The sequence below is a fragment of the Phalacrocorax carbo genome, chromosome 1 (assembly GCF_963921805.1).
Source record: "Phalacrocorax carbo chromosome 1, bPhaCar2.1, whole genome shotgun sequence".
Lineage (NCBI taxonomy): Eukaryota > Metazoa > Chordata > Aves > Suliformes > Phalacrocoracidae > Phalacrocorax > Phalacrocorax carbo.
Genome location: NC_087513.1, coordinates 67,294,462 through 67,315,156, shown reverse-complemented (window position 1 = coordinate 67,315,156; position 20,695 = coordinate 67,294,462). Strand labels below are relative to the sequence as shown.

The following is a 20,695-nucleotide window of genomic DNA, read 5'->3' as shown; positions in this document are numbered from 1 at the left end:
CAAAAACTGTTCAAATTAGTGAATGACAGACTGAAAATCTGGTCTGCTGGGACTGTACTGTGAATTTTCCCAGATTTCTTTTGTCATGGGGCACAAATGATTCCACTCTTGGTGTCACAAGCAACTGAGACTTAATTAACGCTTAGAAATTGCTTCGAGATCATTGGCTGAAAAGCTATGAAGTTCTAATGATATTTGATTAAATGCAAAGAAAACCAATGCTTTTCTCGGAGAATGATTAGAGTTTGAACTTCTATCACAAGGAATCATTTTCCCCTCTGGAGGCGGGCATGTTTTGATCAGCATTCTTATTCTTGTTGACAATGACTGTTTTGGTAGCAGAGATAAACAGATTAGGAGCAGAATTTGTGTTATGTGCTGTATTGGTATAAAAAGCCTCCATCCCAACGAATGAGTGGGAGCTCAGCTTACCTGGTATGTTCAGCCTTATATTAGGGCAAGCCCCGTAGTAGAACCTTTAGGGATGTTCATTAAATCAGTTCATCATTTGCACAACTGGGTGCTACTCACCTTGGTCAAGAAAATGGATTTAAAACTGCTTGGAAGATTTGGGAGAAAGCTAGGAATAGAGAGGAACTTATGATCTTCTGCTCTAAACAGGTTTTCCTCTTGTTCTGTAGTGTTGAGGCGGTGTGGACTGCCTTGCCAGTGGGGAGGAAGGTTCTGCAAATGGCACTCTTCCTTCCCACATTATCATAGTGATGTAGCAAGGCATCTTTGACTCAAGTGAGGCACAGGCTAAAAGGGCTGGGGAAGCTGCTGTGGATTTGTCCCTGCTGCTGCTATCTTCAGGTGAAGCTCAGAATAAACATCACTTTTGGCTGGTGGCTTATGCATTCCTTTTGTAGCCCCACCTGGGAGAAGGCACAGATCAGGCATTTAAATCCAGGCTGATCTGTTTCCTGTGACTACTGCTGATAAGAAATGTAGAGCGTAATGTTGATTAAGGGTGAAGTGTACAACAGAAGGGTTATTTTTGTAGGATCAGGTACGGTGCCCAAATGAAGGCTGGGAAGGAGTTTCTTCTATACTCAGGGATCCAGAGGAATGTGAAACCTTTTCAAAGGTGTTAGCTCTCCCTAGCCCCAGATATTATTCACCACACAGTCACCTGGACATTTCTCTACTACTTATGTTTCCTGTGACTCTGTGGTAATGGTGATACACATTTTCTGTTCTGTCGGGAGAGGGAAGATGATCTTTGGCTATTCTAAGGAAGGAGCTTTGATAGGAGAAAAAGAAACATAAAGTTTGTGTACACGGTTGATTAATTTAAGGTTACAAGGTGCCAAAACACCTTCTCAAGCTATCTGCCAAATAAGATTAATAACTTCAAGCAACATGGAAATAAAATTGACTTCTGACAGTCTTGTAACATTCTGTCCAAACAGGATTAGCCTTCCTTTCAATAGTGATTTAAAAAAAAAAGGCAAAAAACCCGTATAAGGCTATTACTACAAAGGATAAGTGAAAACTATATATATAACAAACCAGTTATTAGTTCTTACAGCGTCTGTTGCCTAATATCTCAAGACTATTTCTGTGGCTGCTGCTGCTCTGGGAAGAAGCTCCATGTTGTTGTTCAGTATCTACGCCCACACTGTCAGTGGAGGAATTCAAAAGGTCACCTATGAAACTCCAGCAGTACTGGTAGAAGAACCATTTTTTTCCCCATTACTTCTTTTAGAGCATCCTTCCTAAAAGTTGTCACTGTGATGGTAGAACCTGTTGTGTCTGTATGTCTTAACACTATTAATGGAGAAGTAGTTTGACCAGAAGTACCCTGGATAGTTTAAATAGAAGATGGAACTGTGTAATTTATTTGCAAACACAGACTTTCCACTTAGTGTACACAGAGTCTCTACTTAGTATATACTTTTTCTAAAAAAAAGGAAAGCCTGTCTGCTTTCAGATCAGTCTGTGGTGGGAGGCAAGTAAAAAGGTTGGAAGGTTAAAGAACTTGTTTGTGACCTTTTTTTTTTTTAAAAAAAGAGGAAAATAAAAAAGAGAAGCTGCTTTTCTCAGGAGGAGAATGAGCTGCAGGGGAAGAGGAGGGTGCTGTGACGATAGGTCAAAATTCTAAGTTTCCAGTTTATGTAAAACTTAATTCACAGTAGCATAAGCACCTTGTGAAATGAGAGTTTAAAAATCAAAATTAAATTATTTTTGTGTGAGAGCATGACCCGTGGAGAGCGACGTATGCCAGATCCTGCTGAGGATAACCTGGCAACCTTGATCACCCTCCAATCTGAAAAGCCGTTCAGCATCAGAGGAGCGGGGCAATATGTGAATGCTGAAACACCTGCAAATCAGGCTCAAGGAGCAATCAAAGTGTGATAAACATTAATTAGTATAATACCCAAACCCTTAATGGAGGAAGGAACATTGATTACACTATCACGCTTGGGATTTCTTTCTGTCAGAGATGGTGTATGATGACAGTTTCTGATTACACTTACTCAGACGTGAAGTAAGACTTTAAAAACTGCTTAAATATGAAGGAGAGAGAAGAGCAGAAAGCAAACAAGTTGATCTTTCTTTGAGTGGTTGAACATATTTAGCTTTTTGTAAAAGCATCCATTTTTGCTTTTTGCTTTTCAGACTTTTGAGGTGAATTGGCTTTGTGAACTGTCTTCCCTGGATCACTGTAAGCTGTAAATGTCTTAGCAGCCTTTCGTTTGCTCTCTGTATCTCACTCCTGCAATGTTGCCAGCCGCTGGGGCAGAGGCACTGTGCGGGAGTGGGGAGAGTGGGGCTCAGGCTTCTCACAGTCCGTTTCTGGCTGTGCTGGTCATTGCTACGTGAACTCTGAGCTGGCCCACTGCAGTGTGTAGCAACATCCACATGCGGTAAGACTGTTTGTAAAGCACACTCTAGTGCCTCATAAAACATTATCCTTTGTTAGCCAGCCAGAACACATTAGATATTCTAGCCTAGCTCTCTAGGCCTGCTTCAGTCTAGTGGATTGTGCATCAAAGCCCTGAGTTATGGGTACCAGGGGCTATGCATTGATGTTTCCCCATCACTTCAGCAGCCTGAGGAGCTATAAAAGCCCATGGCCTTTTCTCAAGAAGATTCTTAGACAAACTAAAGCTTGAAAAAGTTTGAGATTTTCTTCTTCTCTGCCGCATACAAGTAGAGAGCAGTGACATGCCTCTGGGTCCCAGGAAAGGAGCAGGTGAGGAAGGAGCTCGGTAGCCTGAGAAGAAAGATGGACACTTAGCTCCCTCAGCACCATCTTCTGCTGCTGCTTTCATCATGGGATGATGCCTCCCCTCCCCTGGGAGGTAGTCCCTGCTCAACTCACCAGTGGTTCTCTCATTTCTGGTAACCCACTGAACCTTGTCCTAGAGGTTTAAAGGCATCTCATTCATCAGTAATGGTATCATGCTGGTTATGGCACCGGTGCTGTGGAAGGATGAATGGCAGCCAGCACACTTATTTTCCTTGTTACCCTGCTCCAGCACCAGCCACTTGGAGAGTCTGGGGATGTAATAAAATACAAGAACCATAAACCCCATCCCTTCTAATTCACACTCCCTGCAGTAGGGGAGGAATTCAATAACAGCATGCTTTGTAGAAAAAAAAAAAAAAAAAAAAAAAAGGCAGGTTGACTTTTAGGCAACAAGCCAAGGGTTTATAGAACAAATTTACTGTATGTACCCTGAGCATCCCCCTGCTATCTCTCAGGGCTGGAGCCTGGGCTGGGAGGAGACCAGAAGCCTGACTTGCTTTGATGTGTACAGTCCTCCTTTAAGGAAAAAGTAATTTAATACTTCATCTGCCTTATCCTCCTGTGCAACTTCATTTCTCATTCTGCTCCGTAATGTTCTTTCTCCTTGGTTGATCGCTTACTTTTGTACTTCAGACATGAAATTGAAGTTCTTTGGTATTCTAGAGAGGTTTGCTCCCAGCCTCTCCTGCCTCGCCTTTCTCATTCACCTTGGTGTGGACCTTGCCTCTTCTCTCTCCCATTTCCCAAGTTTTGTCATCCCCGTCACTTTTGGGTGATGTGTATGTGGATAGCAAAGGGTCTCCTTCTGCTGTGATGCTTCCCTCCAGCTGAGTTCTGTCTTGCTCAGCCACCTTTCTGGGAATCTGTCAGCCTGTCTGTAAACCTGCTTTGATTTTAAACTTTTTTCTGATGCTGTCTGATCCCTAGCAAATATAGATGATAAAAATCACAATTCTTTTTTGGCATTGTGGAGTGCTTGGAGATCCTCATGGAGATGTAGTATTATTACCAGTGCTGGCAGCTGACAGGCAGTGTCCAGTGTCCTGGATGCCAAATTCCTAATGCCTCAAATCTTTTTCCTATGGGAGTAAAAGAACAGTAATTTTTCCCCCGTGAGCAGACACAGACACAGCAGAGGAGATCTTTCAGTAGTTGCCTGAATGTGAGGATTATCAGAGGAGTTATAAGGAGATAATGGGAGGTGATCTGCTCCGTGGGTGCAGATGGGACAGAGGATACGGGGACAACAAGGGAGGCGGTGAGTTGGGAGGAAGTATTCCTGGGACCTGCTGTGGTTGTTGGAGAGAGTTGCCTCTAAAATGGAGAGGAGCTCAAGGCACCAGGATGAGGGCTTTAGGAGAAAGGTGAAATGAGATCTAAGTTGGGGGTGAGGTGCAGGGGGGCTTGACTGCAAAAAGATTTCAGAGGGACAAGAGAATGTGAAAGCTTGAATCAAAGCAGCTGAAAGATTGGCTTTAATATCTGTTTAGATTAAAAATAAAAGTCTGTATGGATTAAGAGATAATCCACTAGATAGATTTAATCTGCCACATGTATTACTTCCCCAAAGAAAAGCATTGGGAAGGGAAGGCTGGTTTGGCTCAGTGCCCAGGATTTGAAGGCAGGTGATGTATTCCCCTTGCTTCTGCAGGCCCCCTTTTCATTTGTCCCGAAGCACGCATCCTGCCCGAAGGGAGGGGCTGTCACTGTACGCCTCCTGCTTCTTTGCAACTCCAAAGCCACACTGAATCTAACTAAAGAGGTTTCTCAAGCAGAAAAGAGCACCGAGAGCAATAACACAGCAATGACTAATAGAATAGGTGCGGGGTAGGTTCAGATGCTGATGGTGTTTTTGGCTGTCTGAGCGCAGGGTTCTGAGGGGCAGAGGTGGCCCATTTTATTAACACTGACCCCTCCTGTCGTGATTGCAATTGCCTTTCAAACAAATGCCACTCAGTAACAAATTCCTTCTTAAATGGAGGTTGAGGTCTGAACACCACCGTGCTTCAAACACTTTGCCCTTGAAATCCTCGGCAACAGCCCCCTCCATTCTTTCATGTTTCCTTTCTTTACAAACACCAGGTTGACTCCTTGGAGTAAGTTCAGTTTCCACAGTAGAAGAAATACTAAAATTGCTGAAGGTCACTTGAACATGAGGGTTTTTTTTCCATGTATTTTTTCAGTATCAATATGGTATATTGTATCTTTTAACTAACACATGCAACTGTATCTTGAACTGTACATGCATAACAGTCATGCAGTTTTAGGAACCTGTACATGTGATGGAATTTGGATTAGTTGGATTGAGGGGGTTTAATAATTTTTTTTCATAGTTACCTTGTGCAGCAACAAATAAATTAATTCTGTAGACTGGTGTGTATTCCTTTAGTGTTGTGTGCCTGCATCTGTACCACCTCAGGTGAAGGTTTTTGGCATATCTCCTAAGGTCAGTGGGATTTGGCCTGGCAAATCCTAGGGTAGTAGGAGATCACAAGGTAAAGTACAGGGTGCTTCAGAGAAGAGCCATCATGGTTTGAAATGCCTGAGCTGGCACTGGACAACTTCCCCAGCTTGTGCTGGGAACGGGCCATCTGCCTGATACTGCCCTTTTATTGGTGAATATAATCCCTCTCAGTTATATTTGGCGGGCAGTAAGGATGGATGAAGCTATAGATGTCTTCCCTCTTTCCCTTCTGGATGCACCATTACTGTTGTAGCTAGGGCACAGTACTTGCCAGTCATGCTCTGTTTTTAGGGATGCCTCCTTTTTCAGAGAGGTTCCAGTAAACCTTAAATGAGAAAGATGTATGCAGCACTGTGGGCCAAGGGGTGCTTTGCTTTCTGTTCTTCCCCTCATGCCGTCCATGGACTACGGGAGGTGTCAGTCTAGCACCAAGAAGCACTTTGTAATAGCTAATGCACTGCCCGTGTTTGGTGGGAGCATAAAGGGAGTTGTGGCACAGTTCTCCTAAACCGGGTGTCTTAGAGGATGAATGTTAAGGAAGCGGTTAAGGGTGAAAGGTAAGGATAACTGGGATTCCGCAAAACCTCCTTTGCTTCTTCACAGCTAGCAAAAGAATGAGTGTGGGGAGGGAGAAGAAGACGTGATACCTGGTGAAGCAGTGAGGTGGGAAAGGGAGTGAGGGAAGTGTTTGACTGCCTCACCCAACCCACTCACATTTGTGGAGTGGGAGGGAGGAGAATGTTTACTGGTTTCCAGGCCTGAGCTTGCATAACTATTTCCTTAACATTTCCTTCTGGCGCGGAACATGTGCCTGGTCAGCCCCTGAGAATTGTCTGGGAGTCAGCAGGGTACTGGCTAAAAGGCAATTGATACCTTGCTTTTATCTGGAATTTCAGGAAGGCTTTGTTGAGCTCTTCTGGGAGAGGGGTCTACTCACAGGTGAGAGGGAAAATTGCAACACTGATTTGAGGGAGAGAGGCAAAGCAGAAATAAATGACCAGTTTTTTTCAGCTTTGAAGGAAGTAAAAATAGTCAGATGCCCCCAGGAGCAATGCTGGAAATAGTGTCAATCAATACAATTATGAAACATTTAGAGAAGAGGTGAACTGTGAGGTGGGAAAATTTGCTGAGGAGAGCAGTTAGGGAAGACTTAGGTCCTTTAGAGGCATCTGACACTAACAAAACAAGGCAATGGGACAGCCCTGTAACACCTGAAATTTTCTACAGACAGGTGCTAGGAAATGCACACTGAAAGGAACAACAGAAACTACTCCGAGAACCCGTCAAGTGTGTAAGTGATGTGGGCTTACTCCACTGAGACGGAGGGTGTGGGAAGGAAATCATGAACAGATTTGTACTTAGTGTTGGTACAATATACAAGCTGTTAGCCTGTATTTAAAATAAAAGGATGAGGAAATGGAGAATAATTCCAAGAGGGAGAATCTCATGAGGTTCAGTTTTGCTCATCTCCCACTCCAAAAAGAACGAAGTAGAAACAGGCTGTGTGCTCTCCTGCCATATGCATAAGGAAGGATTTTCATGCCTCCAGAAAGAGGGGAGCATGGCTATAAACAAACAGAAACACTTAAAGCTGTTTAGAGAAAGAAGTGGGGGGCTTTCAGAATGATAAAAGGAGAATAGGCTGCTGGTTTTTCCCTACCTACAATGGGTGGGGCTTTAGTGGAGTCCATTTCTCTACTGTAATAGGGAATGTGCTGGACAGAGTGAAAATACTTGAAAAGACAGGTTTGGTACAGTTTGAAAATGGGAATAATGGATCACTGCTGATGTCAAATTTGTTACTAAAAGGACTTATACAGAGTGGGGGAAAAGCATGGGAGCTCTATAAAGCAAAGAGGGACTTTTGGTGAAATTTAAAGACAATACTTGAAATTGATTTTCACAGGCACAAAATGATCTAATGGAACTCATTGCTACAAAACATTGCTGAAGTGAAGAGTGCTACCTCCTAATGGGTTGTATAGCCATAAAAATATTCTTCACTGGTTTCATTAGAGGGGTGAAGATTCAGAACAGCTTTCAGCTTTTGAGCTTGAAGCTAGGGAGATCCTGCTAGTTATGCATGGGGAAGGAAGGTCTCTTCTGAGAAGGTGACTCCATAGTTACCTGTAGCTGATGCCTGGTTCTGATGTCCCTCCTAGGCTCTGGTTGAGCCTGTGTGACAGTTCCTGCAGCACGGTAGTGGCTGTGCACAGCATGCTAGCAATTTCAGTCGTGTCCCTGGCTGCAAGGTTTCTGCTGTAAGCTTTGCGGGAAAGGAATATCTATGTTGTGAACGCAGAGGTACTTAACCAGTGACCGCTATCCCCTGTTGCTACGGAGTGCTTTTCACCTCAGCCCCAAAGCATTTTGATGCTGATGTAGTTATGCAAAAATTATGCAGGTTAGTGTGCTTTATTGCTCCAAATGAGGACCTAATGTTGTTTAACTGATGTGGAAACCAAATCACAAAGCTGTGAAGCAACATGGAAGTACAACAAACTGCTGGTGTATAGTAGAGGACATGGTAAGCCTTGTGAGTCCTGAACTCTACTCATTAGCATGTGTTGCCTTTCATTTTTAACAAGTAATTTTTATTAAAAATATGTTGGCAGTTGATAACTGGCTGTGGCTTTCTTGTCAGCAGTACCTGCAGAGAGGCGTAGGGCTTGTGGTGCTCTAGTGTCACAAAAAAGCTGTAGTTTTCCATCTTCTGTGCTGTGCCTCAAACAGCCGCGGGATTGTTGTGCTGCGAGTCACTGATTAGACCTACCTTCATGTCAGAGTACATAAAACTCGCAATGGGACCCAGACAAATGTATCTCAACCAGCACTATTTTGCCCTATGAAATAAGCCAGTCTGCAGAGATTCACATCCTTCTCCAAGGGCCTGGGCACTGGCTGTTGCCAAAAAATCTCTGGCTCTGGATTCTTCATCTTAAGGTGCTTGTCTCCTAGGATCTCTCAGCGGGTGGAGGCCAGCCGGGCACAGCTTCAGGCAATCGGTGAGAGAGTCACACTTGCCCAAGCGAAGATTGAGAAGATAAAGGGCAGCAAGAAGGCTATTAAGGTAGTGACTTCAGTGAAGGCTGCATGGTCTCCCTTCTTCCTTCCACCATCTCTCTTTACCCCTGATGCGAGCTCTGGAGAGGAACAGGTGCTCAGCTGCTGGAGCTGCTGTCAGCTCACCCCTCCATGCCTTGCTGCTGAGCAGGGTGGTGATGAGAACCCCCTTCCTGACTCAGCCAGTTGGTGATTTTTAGAGCCATGAGCCACACAGCTCCTGGCCTTATGAGGTCTATATAAGTTGCTGCCCCAGCTTCTCCCTGAGAAAGAGAAAAGGCATGTACTGAGTTAAGCGCAACACCTTCTCACTTCAGGCTCATAGGCACTTTGGCTATTTGAATGAAAGCTGCTGTTAGAGAGCCGCCCCTTACTGCATCTTAATCTTGTTGAGCCATGTAAAACTGGTGAAAACTTTTCTTTCCCTGTTCTTCCTCCATTTAATACAGTGTTTCAAATTCCCTTCTTGCCAGTGGAAACCTATGATCTCCTAGTACTTATATAGAGAGAGAAGTTCTGGCACTTTTACTTTCTGAAGCGATGGCCCATGCATGATTGGGTCCATCCCTTAGGGGCCTGTTCACTCCAAGGCTGTCCATTGCCACCAGCAGCACAGATTGTGCACTCTATGCCACTCCATGTGTTTCTGTACCGTAAGATTGCTTAGTTTGGGGGATTTTTTCAGTCCCTCCTTGTCTCTCCACAGGTATTTTCCAGTGCCAAATATCCAGCCCCTGAACGACTGCAGGAGTACAGTTCAATTTTTGCTGGTGCAGAAGACCCAGCTAAACAGAAATGTCCAAGACACAAGATTCAGAGCAAACACCGAGTGCTGGATGAGAAAGCTCTGCAGGTAAGGAGGAGAACAGGCCTTGAGATGAACAAGCAAAGAGAAGCTGTGAGGCTGTTGGTCTCTTTGATGAAGTAGACCAGGGCTTTAGGATATAGGCTGGGAGCAGAACATCTTTTCAGCTTGGCCTGTTGGCGGGGGTGTGTGAGGTCAGTCTGGGAAGCTTGCAGAGCTGGCAGTTTGAGAGGGCCATGTTAGTGGCATGGTGGTCAAGTGCTCTGGGTGGCTGTCGGCAGCCAACTCTCCAGAGCAGTTCCATTTCCTGGAATGCCGCTGTTTCCTGCAGCGGTGCTGGTGGGTGCTCCTGGCTGGCCTTAAGGCTTCCGCCATGCATAGCAAGGCAGCTGGGATCAGGGTAATAATTTTTTGAAGAATAGTTCCTGAAGGCTCTAATATAAGCAATGGTGAGAAGGGAAAAGTAAAAGTGCTTGTGAGCATGTCAGGAAAAAAAGAAGTCATTAGAGCATTTTTATGTCCCAGGAAAGCATCACACTTGGGTATTGTCCCTCCCTGCTTCCCAGCTAAGGTTTACATCTTGGAGGGGAAGGTAATTTTTCTTCTTTACATCTTTTGTTTGTGCTTTGCTTTTCCTTTGCCTTCTGTTCAGTTATTGTAGGTTGCAAGCCCTTCAGAGAGGGGCTGGATCTCTCAGTACCCAGCACAGTTGGTGCTTCCAGGTGTGCCCATAGCACAGATGTCTGCAGCTGGTGGTGTTGAAGAAGGTCCTGAAGTACTGAGTTCACTTTTAGTCTGTGGAGTGAGTGGCAGAGAGAGGCTTCTTAGGGAGGTCTGAGAAGTGGTGAATTTGGTAGGAAATGTTACCAAAGGAGTTTCCAGCAATTTGGGTCAACATCCCCAGGTTGGAAGGAGGGGAGGAAGAGTTGCTGTGTTTAGAGTTTAAAAGTTTCTGTGTATGCATTGTGCCAGGAATAGCAGGTGTGCTCTTCCTGGCAGGTTAGGGATCAACCTGACAACTTCCCTGCTCTCCACCCCTAAAGAGACTTCCTTCCTCAGCCTTGTGTGCCTTGGCCCAAAAATAAAGCTGCAACTGAATAATTTATCACGCTAAACTTTCCTGAGTTTTAATGGAGTTGGGGCCTCGCACAGTGAGGCAGTTATGAATATTTCAGCCAGGCCAGGGAAGCAGGGTTGCTGGCCGAATGGACAGCTGGGAGACTCGAGCAGGGTTCATGCTTCCTTCAAGCCTTGGCAGTAGCATGGGGCAAAGCTGTGTAGGACCTGCTGCTGGCAGCCAGGGGAGGCCAGTTACAGTTGTGCTGTCTGGCTGGTGGCCCCATCCCATCAGACCTTGTGGGGGAGCAGAGGTAGATGGTGAGTGGGCAGGGGCGATGCTCTCCCACCCTGAAGGGCTGGTGCCAATGTACAGCCCCTTGCACAGGGAGGGGATTGAGAAGACCATCAGCTGGTAAAAAAGCAGTGTCCCATAAAAAGCAAATGGTGTGCCCATCTGACTGGCCCACTGGCTCCAGCAGGCTCTGTATGCCCTTCCCTGCTGCCCCTGCCATCTGCCTGCGGTGCCGTCTCTGTACCAGTGCCACGTTCTGCCCCTTGTACTAAGGCTGCCATCACCACAGGGACTTTGTTGCAGACTTCGGGGGATATTTGTATTTGTTCCTGCCCTCCCATGACCCATCTTTTGATCCTCCTTTGGGGTTGTTGATCGTTCTCTGGCTTTACTGACCCTACCACATGCAGCAGTCTTGTTACTCGTGCCAAGCTCGCACACGCTAGCTCCTGCAGCTCTTCTGTGGGGCAGGGGGATGCTGCTGTGCTGGCGAGTGGCTGTCAGCTGATGAACGATGGAGGGGCCTGCTCCAGGAGCAGCTGGTGTGCCAAGTGGGGCTCGGCGCGGCCGAGCTCTGACCGCGTTCCAGGGGGACAAGCCCTTCTCGGCTGTAGCCGAGCACAGAGTCTGATGTGCCTTTCAGTAATGAAATGTGACAGAGGGAAATCTAATGTTTGCATTTATGCCCTCCTCAATTATTCAGGGCTTTCAGCAGAGGCACGCTGCCTGTTTTCACTTCTAATGAGGGCCTCTTTGCTGGGAGCAGTCACAACGTCCTTTGATAACATCACTTGCACACGCATACACATGCCCCACCAGGAAAGCAAGCTCTGCTCATGTCAGTTTGAGGGTAAGTCATGGCAGCCTACACTGTGAGTTCAGGGTTTGTGCTATGGCTGGAAAGCAGCTGAGTTGGAAATGTGCATGGTTCTGTAGCTTATTTAAAAATGCTTCCCTCCTGGGAAATTCTCCTTTCCCCCTCCCCACCCCAGGCAAGTGAAAACTCAGCTGTTGAGAGGACACTGTTTAGATTGGTAAGGTAAGCACTGATAGATAGGAATGCCAGAAACACGGTCCTTGTGGTAAGCCTGGAAAGACACTTGCTTTGCACGTTGCTGTGGTAGCAGCTAGACAGGGTTCAGCAGTGAGTCAGCTGCAGCCCTGCAGGGCTTCTGAGGTGCTGGGCACTGCCTTTGTGGTGGGACCTGTGTCACGGTGACGCAAGTGCCCCTCAGGAGGCTGGAAAATGGGGTGGGAAACATGGTCTGCCTGGGCTTGGGAAGACATCCAAGCAAAAGTTACAGTCTACTGCTGGAGTAACCTTGCTAGGCTTCAAAAATGTCACTAACTTGGCATGTCCTTGTGAATTTTGCCTCTCTCGGAGTCCACCCATGGGCATGAGGAGGCAAAACCAGGTTTTTGGCACTTGCTCATCTTCAAGTGCTTTTCCACTGAGGCTCAGTGCTCCATTGGCCTGGGGGGAATGGGGCTTTTGGTGTATCACACCAATTCCCTTTCTAATAGTGTGTGCTTAATTAAACTTAAGAACCGGGGCGACTTTATATCCCTCTTTTTAACTGTAGGCTTTTAGGAAGAAAAATGCTTGAAAATGCAGCATCCTTAGGGGTGTGATCCTGCCAGGTGCCAAACCCCAGCCAGGAGTGTTTGAGCAGTCAGGCACCCCCCATGACTTCAGTATGTCGAGGTTGTTGAACCTTCAGCCTTAATGTCCCTGTAAGAAAACAAATTTTTAAATGGCATGTTAACTTGTGGATTTGACAGTCGCAGGATATTATTGACGGTATGTAGCTGTTCTAAACTTCAAAACAGATCTAGGTACTTCAATAAGACTAGCACTTTGTTGGCATTTAAATTAAAAGGATTATGTAGAGCCTCACGTTTCAGAGTAATACTCATGCTTAGTGCTTTTGTAACTGCCTTAGATGAGACTTATAAGTAAATGTAGGTAATGGTTGGTTTCTCACTACGCCCTTAAAGTGACGCACAGTCTTCCAGTGCTAATTGAAATCTACAAAGAGAGAATTAAAAAAAATATATATATGACTTGAGGGCTAAGTGTGTGTGAACAGTTCTAGCAAAAACATCAGTACTCCCTCATGCTTAAAAAATTAAACATTGGGAAATGAATATTAATGATCAAAAGAACCTTTATTTTTGAATCTCTGCTTCTACACTCTCTAAATAACAATTTACATATTTTTGCCTACTTGCTTCTGCAAAAACTCAAGATGTTTATTTCAGTGTATTTTTCATAAGTTGGAACATGTTATTTGGGGGAGGCAGAGAATTAAATCGAAACCTCCCAGGACTTTTCTTATAGCATTTTATAGACTCAGAGCATCATACAGACTCTTAGTTGTTTAACTGAGCTGCAGCTAAGCCATTTGCCAGGACTTCTGGCTACCAAATTCAAAGCTGAAATTTCAATCAGCAGAAACTGCTTATGTTGCTGAGATGTGGTCTTCAAACCGAACCAATAGTGGTCTCCCATTTCTCCCATACAAGTACAAGGAGGGAAGAAGGACTCAGAGAATGGGATAGAGCAGGGGTGCTGCAGGTATGAGGCAGTAGGAAGCTGCAGACAGTATTTGAAGTGGTCATCTTCTGGCGACAGAAAACAACCTCAAAAGTGTGGCCAATTATTTAAACTGACAAACTGTCCTAGATAGTGCTCTGTTTTTTTCTGGTAGGAACACTTACCACCTCATAGCTGCCAGGGCTGCTGCTTGTCCTAGTTTGTGAAGAAGGAACAGGAGTTGTGAAGGGGCTGAGGAAGGGTGTGGGGAGGGGCCTGGGGTGGAGGTTTGTCCATCCAGGTCTGTTTCTGGGTTCAGAAACTGATGCCTTTCCTCCCTCTACAGCAAAACTTGATGTGGGCACTGAGCTTCATCCCCCCAGAGCATCTGCAGCGGGCGCTGTCACGCTCGGTGAAACACTGGTCTGATCTGGGATGGCAGCTCCTGTGCTCTATAAAAGTCAGGCAGTTCAGATGTAATAAGTCCTTTTCTAAAGGGAGTTCTATATATTATGCATGAAGTTTTAGAACCGAGAGAGAGGAGATTTCAGTTCATTAGAGTTGAAAACTCCTGCAAATCCCTCAGGCTTTGCAAAACCATCTGGCACACGTTCCATCCTGCGCACTCCCTTCTGCCTGATCTCTTGCCTAGTACAGGCACTCTGTTTTTTCCTAACCTCTTTTTCCTTTGCCTTCACTGCATACCCCACCAGTGGGATCATATCACTTAAAACATCAACTGAAGGCAGCGTAGGGGAGGTAATAGAGATGTTTGGGGGACCCTGCGTGCATGAAAACGTCTGGTAGTTGGAGATACTGTAATGCCTTTTTGTTTGCGGTGCTTGATCCCTGCCTCTGGCTATAAAGCCTGAGTGGTTGTTTTATTCTGGTGGATCCTTGCCACAGCAGCTCCTGTTCAATATGACGCATCCATGGCACCAAAAGCACATGCCATGAACCTGAACTGCTGAGATTTGTCATGAGTGTGGGGTTGCAATGTTGTCCATATGCTTCCTTGCTCCAAGGGAGGTAGAGAGGGAGCAGTAGGGTTCCCAGACCAGCAGTGTGGGTTGTGGTGGCTGGGGAGAGCTGTTTTTCAGCAGTTGCAATTTTAGCGTCTTGCTAACTGTTACTTGTCTTGTTCCAGGAGAAGCTCAAGTATTTCCCTGTGTGTGTGAGCACCAAAATTCACCAGGAGGATGATGCAGAAGAAGGTCTTGGCAGTCTCCCCAGGAACATCAGCTCCGTCAGCTCTCTGCTGCTCTTCAACACCACTGAGAACCTGTGAGAGCTGGAGCAGCACCATGCTCCTCACCTGCCCCTGCTTGTTGCCAGAGGAGCTCCCCCGGCCCTGGGGGGAGCAGTAGCTGCTTGCTTTCCTGGGGATCTTGCATACCAGGCTCTCAATAGGACAGGGTTTGGTACCTCTCCACTGGCTTCCAGCTGGCAGCCCTTTCTTCCTCATTCTTCCCCCTGGGTGGAAGGAGTTGTTTTGTCTGCACCTGATTGTCCACTCACCTGCTTTCAACCCAACTTTGCACTTCCCTTCCCTGACCTAGTTTTTCCTGTCATACCCCTGTAATAGTTTCTCTTTGGCCTTGAAAGCTGCTGTCACTCCTACCCTTCTCTGCCCTTTGTGCCTGCCTAGGTTTTGCTCTTTCTCCTGATGGTTCCTCACAGCAACACTTTACTGCTATTGCTGCTTTCATATCTCCACTGCCTTTCACTGCAGTTCCCTTTCCTACTGGGTTTCCCTCATGGTTCCTCCTTCTCTGCCCATACTGAAGACCTTCTTTAAGCCCTTCTTGAGCTTTCAGCTGCCAAACCTCCTCTTTCCTTCCCTAAGCCACAGATTATTTCCCCTCTTTATCTTTCCTCCTGCCCCTTGAGTGACAAGTCAACAGGAGAGACTGGTGTCTTGCTGTAGGACAGTCCTAGGCCAGGCAGTAGGAGGGGGAGAGCTTGGTAATGATGGCAGTGCAGCGGGGCTTTGCTTTAGGATGAGTGTGGGGGCTGCAGTGGCAGGGTGGGGAGCTGATCACCAACTGGTTGTGGAGGGGTGAGGCAGGAAAACGGGGCTAGAAGGAAAGTGGAAGGCCCAATGTGTTCCACCTGTGTGAGTGTGTCAGGAGGTGTCCACCTCTAAGGCCGTCTTGGGTACACTGTTTCTTCTGACCTTGGCTCTTAAGGCAGCATCACTGCAGTACTTCTCCTCTACCCTTAGGTACAAGAAGTATGTTTTCTTGGATCCTCTGGCTGGAGCAGTGACCAAGACCCATGTGGCTCTGGAAACAGAGACAGAAGAGAAGCTCTTCGATGCTCCTCTCTCCATCACCAAAAGGGGACAGCTGGACCGACAGGTGAGATGCAGCTGTGAGGATGCAGCTGCTTCCCTTTGAAGATTGTGCTGAGCTCTCTGAGAGGAGAGGGCTTCTGTAGGATGGAGAGCAGGTAGGACAATGGCCTCTCATGGGGCTGCAGAACATCTCACTTATCAGAAGGATCTTGCCTGTTTCTGTGCTTGAAGTCCTGGTGTGAGCTTGATGGATGAGACAAAACTCTCAAATTTGGCAGGTGTTTCTTTCTGCCCAAGCTTTTGCTGAGTGGTATGAGAAGAGTAATGTAATATCAATTCACCTTGCTGCTATACCTCAGGGCTTTAGAAGAGATTGGTGGCTCCATCACTTGATCATCCTCCTTGTGCTAACGCATGAGGAGTCCCAGGGTGAGGTGCCACGGTTGGAAGGTGCCTGGGAGGAGGTCTGATTCCTATCATTCCTCCTGGGAAGGGGCGCCTGCTGGTGCAAACAGAAGGGTCAGCCAGCCTGAGCGAAGGGTTTGTGCTTGGTGTGGGCATGAGGCAGGCAGTGCACCAACCCAGCTGCCCCAACACGTGACTGACCTTGTACCCAACACCTTGTAATGGCCGTACCTGGAGCTTTGCTGGTGTATGGCTGAATGTGTGTTTTGGGGCTAGGGAAAGGACCCTGGGAGCCATTTGCTCATCATGTTGGACCAGAGGAGATGGCAATCTGCGGAGCAGACAAAACCCTTTATTCACAGCACAAATTTGGTACTCTTTTGTCTGTGTGTTAAACACAAAATCAAACCTCTGTAACTACTTGGTTGTGCTCCTGCATCTTAATCTCAGAAATGGTTCAGGCACCATTCTTTTCTGGAGGAGAAGGGGCTGGGTTATGTAGGCTGCACAAGTTGGTGCATGAAACCTTCAAAAGACCTAGGAAGAGTCCTGCACCTCTTCTTCCTCCTGCAGCCTGCCTTTTCGAAGCCCAGACTGCAGGGGGTAGCCTCTGAGCACAGGGAGCTGCCACAAGACAAGACCACAGAGCTGTAGGGGTAGTTGATGAGCAGCCACTGTACCAAGGCACACTAGCCCAGCTCTGACTGCTGCCCAGGCTGTTCCCTGCAGTGCCTGTTTGCTGCAAGGGGAAGAAGCAAGTGCATAGTCACTGCCTTATCTTTTCGTTCTGGGTTTCTTTTAGGTAGCTGAAAATTACTTCTACGTGCCAGATCTGGGCCAGGTCCCTGAGATTGATGTGCCGTCCTACCTGCCAGACCTGCCTGGCATTGCTGCAGATCTCATGTACAGTGCTGATCTGGGCCCCGGCATCGCACCGTCTGCCCCTAGCAGTGCTATTCCAGAGCTGCCCACTTTCAACACTGAGTCAGTGGAGCCTTTGCAACCAGGTATTTCCAATCCTTGATCCCAGGGCCCTGTGAAGGAGGAAGGCAGGGATTGCTAGAAGGTGGAGACAAGGCAGAAAGTCCCTTGGTGGAGGTTTCAAGGTGGATGTTGGAGATACCTCTGGTTTGTGCTTGGGCCTGAGTCAAAGCTGCAACCAGCTCTAGTGCTGGCCAGACTCCAGGCCCCTCACCTCCCTCATTCTTTTCATGGCTGGGGAGGAGGGAGCACGGTGTGCAGGGACTGGCTGTGTGGCAGCCTAGCAAGATGCCCTTGGGTGAGTGGGATGCAGCTGGGAAGGGCAGAGTAGCGGAATCTCAAACTCTGCCTTGGCCCTGCCTGCTGTTAAGAGATGCTGCACAGGGTGGGAGGGCTCTGCTGCAGGACTCTGATCTGTTGCCACTGAGGTGTGCGAAGCTCTGAGCTGAAGCTCTCAGTGTGCTGTCTTCTGGGATGCTTCAAATGCAACTTCTTTCGTCTTTCAGACCTTCAAGAAGCTGAGCTATTGCCACCTCCTCCCCCACCACCTCCCCCACCACCTCCTGTTATGCCAGCTACTGTGCCTCCTCCACCACCCCTGCCCCAGCCCACTGCCCCCTCTGAGCCAGCCCGGACAGCGAGTGAGGAGAGCAGCAATGCAGTGCCTGCAGGTAAGGGTTGGGCATCTCCAAAGCTTCACCAGCAGAATCTAACTCTGACTTCTTGGCTTCAGCCTGTGTCCTTGGTTGGTTCCCTGTGGCTTCCCAGCCTCCCAGCAGAGGAGGGAAGCTGCAATGGGAGGGGAAGCAGCTCCTGCCTGCCTGGGAGCTGGAAGCCTTCAGATCCCCCTTGGTGGGGCTCCTGCTGGCTGGGCTGAGTGTAAGTCTGTCACTGAGAGGTGTCTGGGCTGGGCTCACAGCCCCGGGCAGAAGCTGACAGGGTATCAGAGCAGCCCCTTCCATCGGGATTTGGCGGGGCCTGTAGCTGGTGCACTGACCCATGGCTTCTGCCTGTCATTCCTGTCCCTGCAGCTTCAGTCCAGGGAGCCCCGAAGGAGGTGGTGAACCCCTCTACCGGGCGTGCCAGTCTTCTGGAGTCCATCCGCCAGGCTGGTGGCATTGGGAAGGCCAACCTCCGCAGCGTCAAGGAGAGGAAGCTGGAGAAGAAGAAGCAGAAGGAACAAGAACAAGGTGCTGAGGCTCTTTCTTTGGCAGAACTGATCTTCCTTGCTTTCTACCCCAGGCTGGGGAGGTGTAGGTCTGGGGGGAGACGGGCAAGCCAGGAGCACAGTGAACATACAGAGCAGAAAGGTGCTGTGTCTCCTCACAGCCTGGTGTAGGTCTCAGGTTTTCCTGTTCAGCCAAAGTTCTGTGAACTGGCTAAATCCCATCTGCCAGAAGGGCGTTTGTGTTCTTGATGGAGACCCGCTCTGTCTCAGGGCAGGTGTAGAAGTTTCCAGTGTGCTGTGTGGGGGCAGGCACACAAAGGAAACCCTGGGGCCAAGAGGGGTGGGGCCAAGCCGGTTTGAGCACATTAGGTAGCTGGGGAGGGTATTGATGGAGCTGGTTTGGCTGAATGAGACTGCAAATGTCCAGCCCTTCTTGGAATTCCACTCTTGGAGTTCCCCAGAAGATGCCATTACCCTTCAGTGCCTGGTGTTTTTCTGACCTGAAACTGGACTGTACTGGGAGGGATTGGGGTGGGATACAAGACTAGAGGGGTTGGGGTGGTTTTCTTCTTTAATCTGAAGGGAGTATTACAGGATAATGCTTTTGCTCTAGTGCTAGGTTCAGACTGATGCTGCTTCTTGTCTGACTCGTTTTGCTCTGTTTCAGTGAGAGCTACAGGACAAGGTGGCGATCTGATGTCAGACCTCTTCAACAAACTGGTGCTGAGGCGCAAAGGTACTGGTCCTGCAGGGTGGGCTGCTCCTTCTCCCTAGGAAAGAGGGAGATCCCTTTCTGGCACCTCAGTTGTGCCCTAGAAACAGGAATAGAGAAACTTTCCCTGGCAAATGTGCCACAGCATGGCTGGGAGTGTCTTTACAGAGGGTGAGCAGGGGAATCTCTACTTCAAATCCAGCTGGAGGTGTTGTGTGTCCAAGGCAGAGGACAGTCTCTGAAAGCCACCTGTGAGAAAGGGACAGCAGTGTCTTTTTTAATTCAGTGCTGGGAAAACTGGGCCCCTTCACCCTTGGAGACACCTGAGTTGCCCCAAGGCCTTGGCAGGTAGCTGGGGGCCTTTAGGGCCAGTGTCACCCCCACAGCACTTGGCCCAGGGCAGAGGTGGGCATGGACTTGCTCAGGTGGCAATTTAGTTAAATGAGCCCTTGCGCAGGACATTTAAGCATGTTGGCTGTTCTGCTTGTCTGGGTCACCGGGGTGCTGATGGGAGCCGTGGTACAAGGCATGTTTTTCCCCTCCCCTTTCTGAGCCTCCATGTTCTCTAATCGTCAGGTGTCTCTCATTGGTGCTTTTCTTTCCCTCAGGTATTTCAGGGAAGGGGCCGGGAGCTGCTGCAAACCCTGATGCTCCTGGAAGTCCTGCTGGTGCCTTTGCTCGTATGTCGGACTCAATACCACCCCTCCCACCCCCACAGCAGCCTGTGGGCGAGGAGGATGAGGATGACTGGGAGTCATAGATGGGGTCAGTTGCGCATCAGTGTGAATCCCAGGACTCTCAAACTGAGCACTTTTGAAAGACAGTAGCCTATGGAAGTACCTCCTGGAAGGTGGGCACTGGCATGGCAGGGGGCCCCTGTCACTTCTCCTTGAAGAGATGCAGAAGCAACAGGAGCTAACTGCTGCTGAGGTTATAGTTATCAATGAGTTTTTCTTTTGGTGTCTGCTGTTCTCCACCCCAAATACTACATTCCATCTCAAATGCTGCTGCTGCTCATGGCAGGCAGTGGGGGAGCCTGCACTCAGCATTGCTCCTGCTGTAAAGGGCCCTTGGTCTTTCCTAATGTGACTGGTGATGACTGCAAAAGTATCTCTTGCAGGCAAATAGCCCGTGCCTGATTTGGCTCCTTTCTGCTTGCTGGCTGAAGCTCCTGTTTGCTTGGTTGTTGCTAGATGAGCGAATGAGTGTGCGTCCCTTCTTGGAGGCTTAATTCCTGGTGCCTCTGCACACAATGGTTTCTTTCTCTACCTGACTTATAGTAATTCTTTGCCTGTCGCTGTCTGAAGATTTCAATAAAGTTGAAGGAAGCAGATCATTGCAGCGTTCACATTGGTAAAAGTGGGAGGTGTGCTCAGTTAAGAGTGTCTTAAGGAACAGCCCAGTTGTCTGGCAAGGACTAGCCTTACAACCCAGCACCACCAGCCACAGTGCTGGAGGGCACCAGCTGGTGCAAGCAGGGCCCCCGCCCCAACTCCTGCTGCTGCATTCACTGGGGGCTTGTGCCAGACAGGGGGCTTTGCACCCACTGCAGGGGCAGGACACTCAATGGACATTTCTCAGAAGCAGCTGCTTCCTTCCCTGTGGAGCTAATTAACATATAGTTATAATTATAATGTAGTGGGTACCAGCACTGTGTC

The 20,695-nt window shown here is 48.0% G+C and overlaps 1 protein-coding gene across 5 annotated transcripts in view; it reads left to right on the top strand.

The window, feature by feature from the left end:
* WASHC1 (WASH complex subunit 1) overlaps positions 1 to 20,373 on the top strand; it is a 44,306-nt gene extending 23,933 nt beyond the window's left edge. For all 5 annotated transcript variants that reach the window (XM_064458098.1, XM_064458094.1, XM_064458096.1 and 2 more), the window contains 9 exons: positions 8,679 to 8,790; positions 9,490 to 9,636; positions 14,623 to 14,759; positions 15,700 to 15,835; positions 16,979 to 17,183; positions 17,664 to 17,828; positions 18,189 to 18,347; positions 18,993 to 19,061; positions 19,646 to 20,373. In XM_064458098.1, the coding sequence (XP_064314168.1) occupies positions 8,679 to 8,790; positions 9,490 to 9,636; positions 14,623 to 14,759; positions 15,700 to 15,835; positions 16,979 to 17,183; positions 17,664 to 17,828; positions 18,189 to 18,347; positions 18,993 to 19,061; positions 19,646 to 19,797 (1,282 nt within the window). In that variant the 3' untranslated portion in view covers positions 19,798 to 20,373. The remainder of the gene's footprint in view (positions 1 to 8,678; positions 8,791 to 9,489; positions 9,637 to 14,622; positions 14,760 to 15,699; positions 15,836 to 16,978; positions 17,184 to 17,663; positions 17,829 to 18,188; positions 18,348 to 18,992; positions 19,062 to 19,645) is intronic.
* The last annotated feature ends 322 nt before the right edge of the window (positions 20,374 to 20,695 follow it).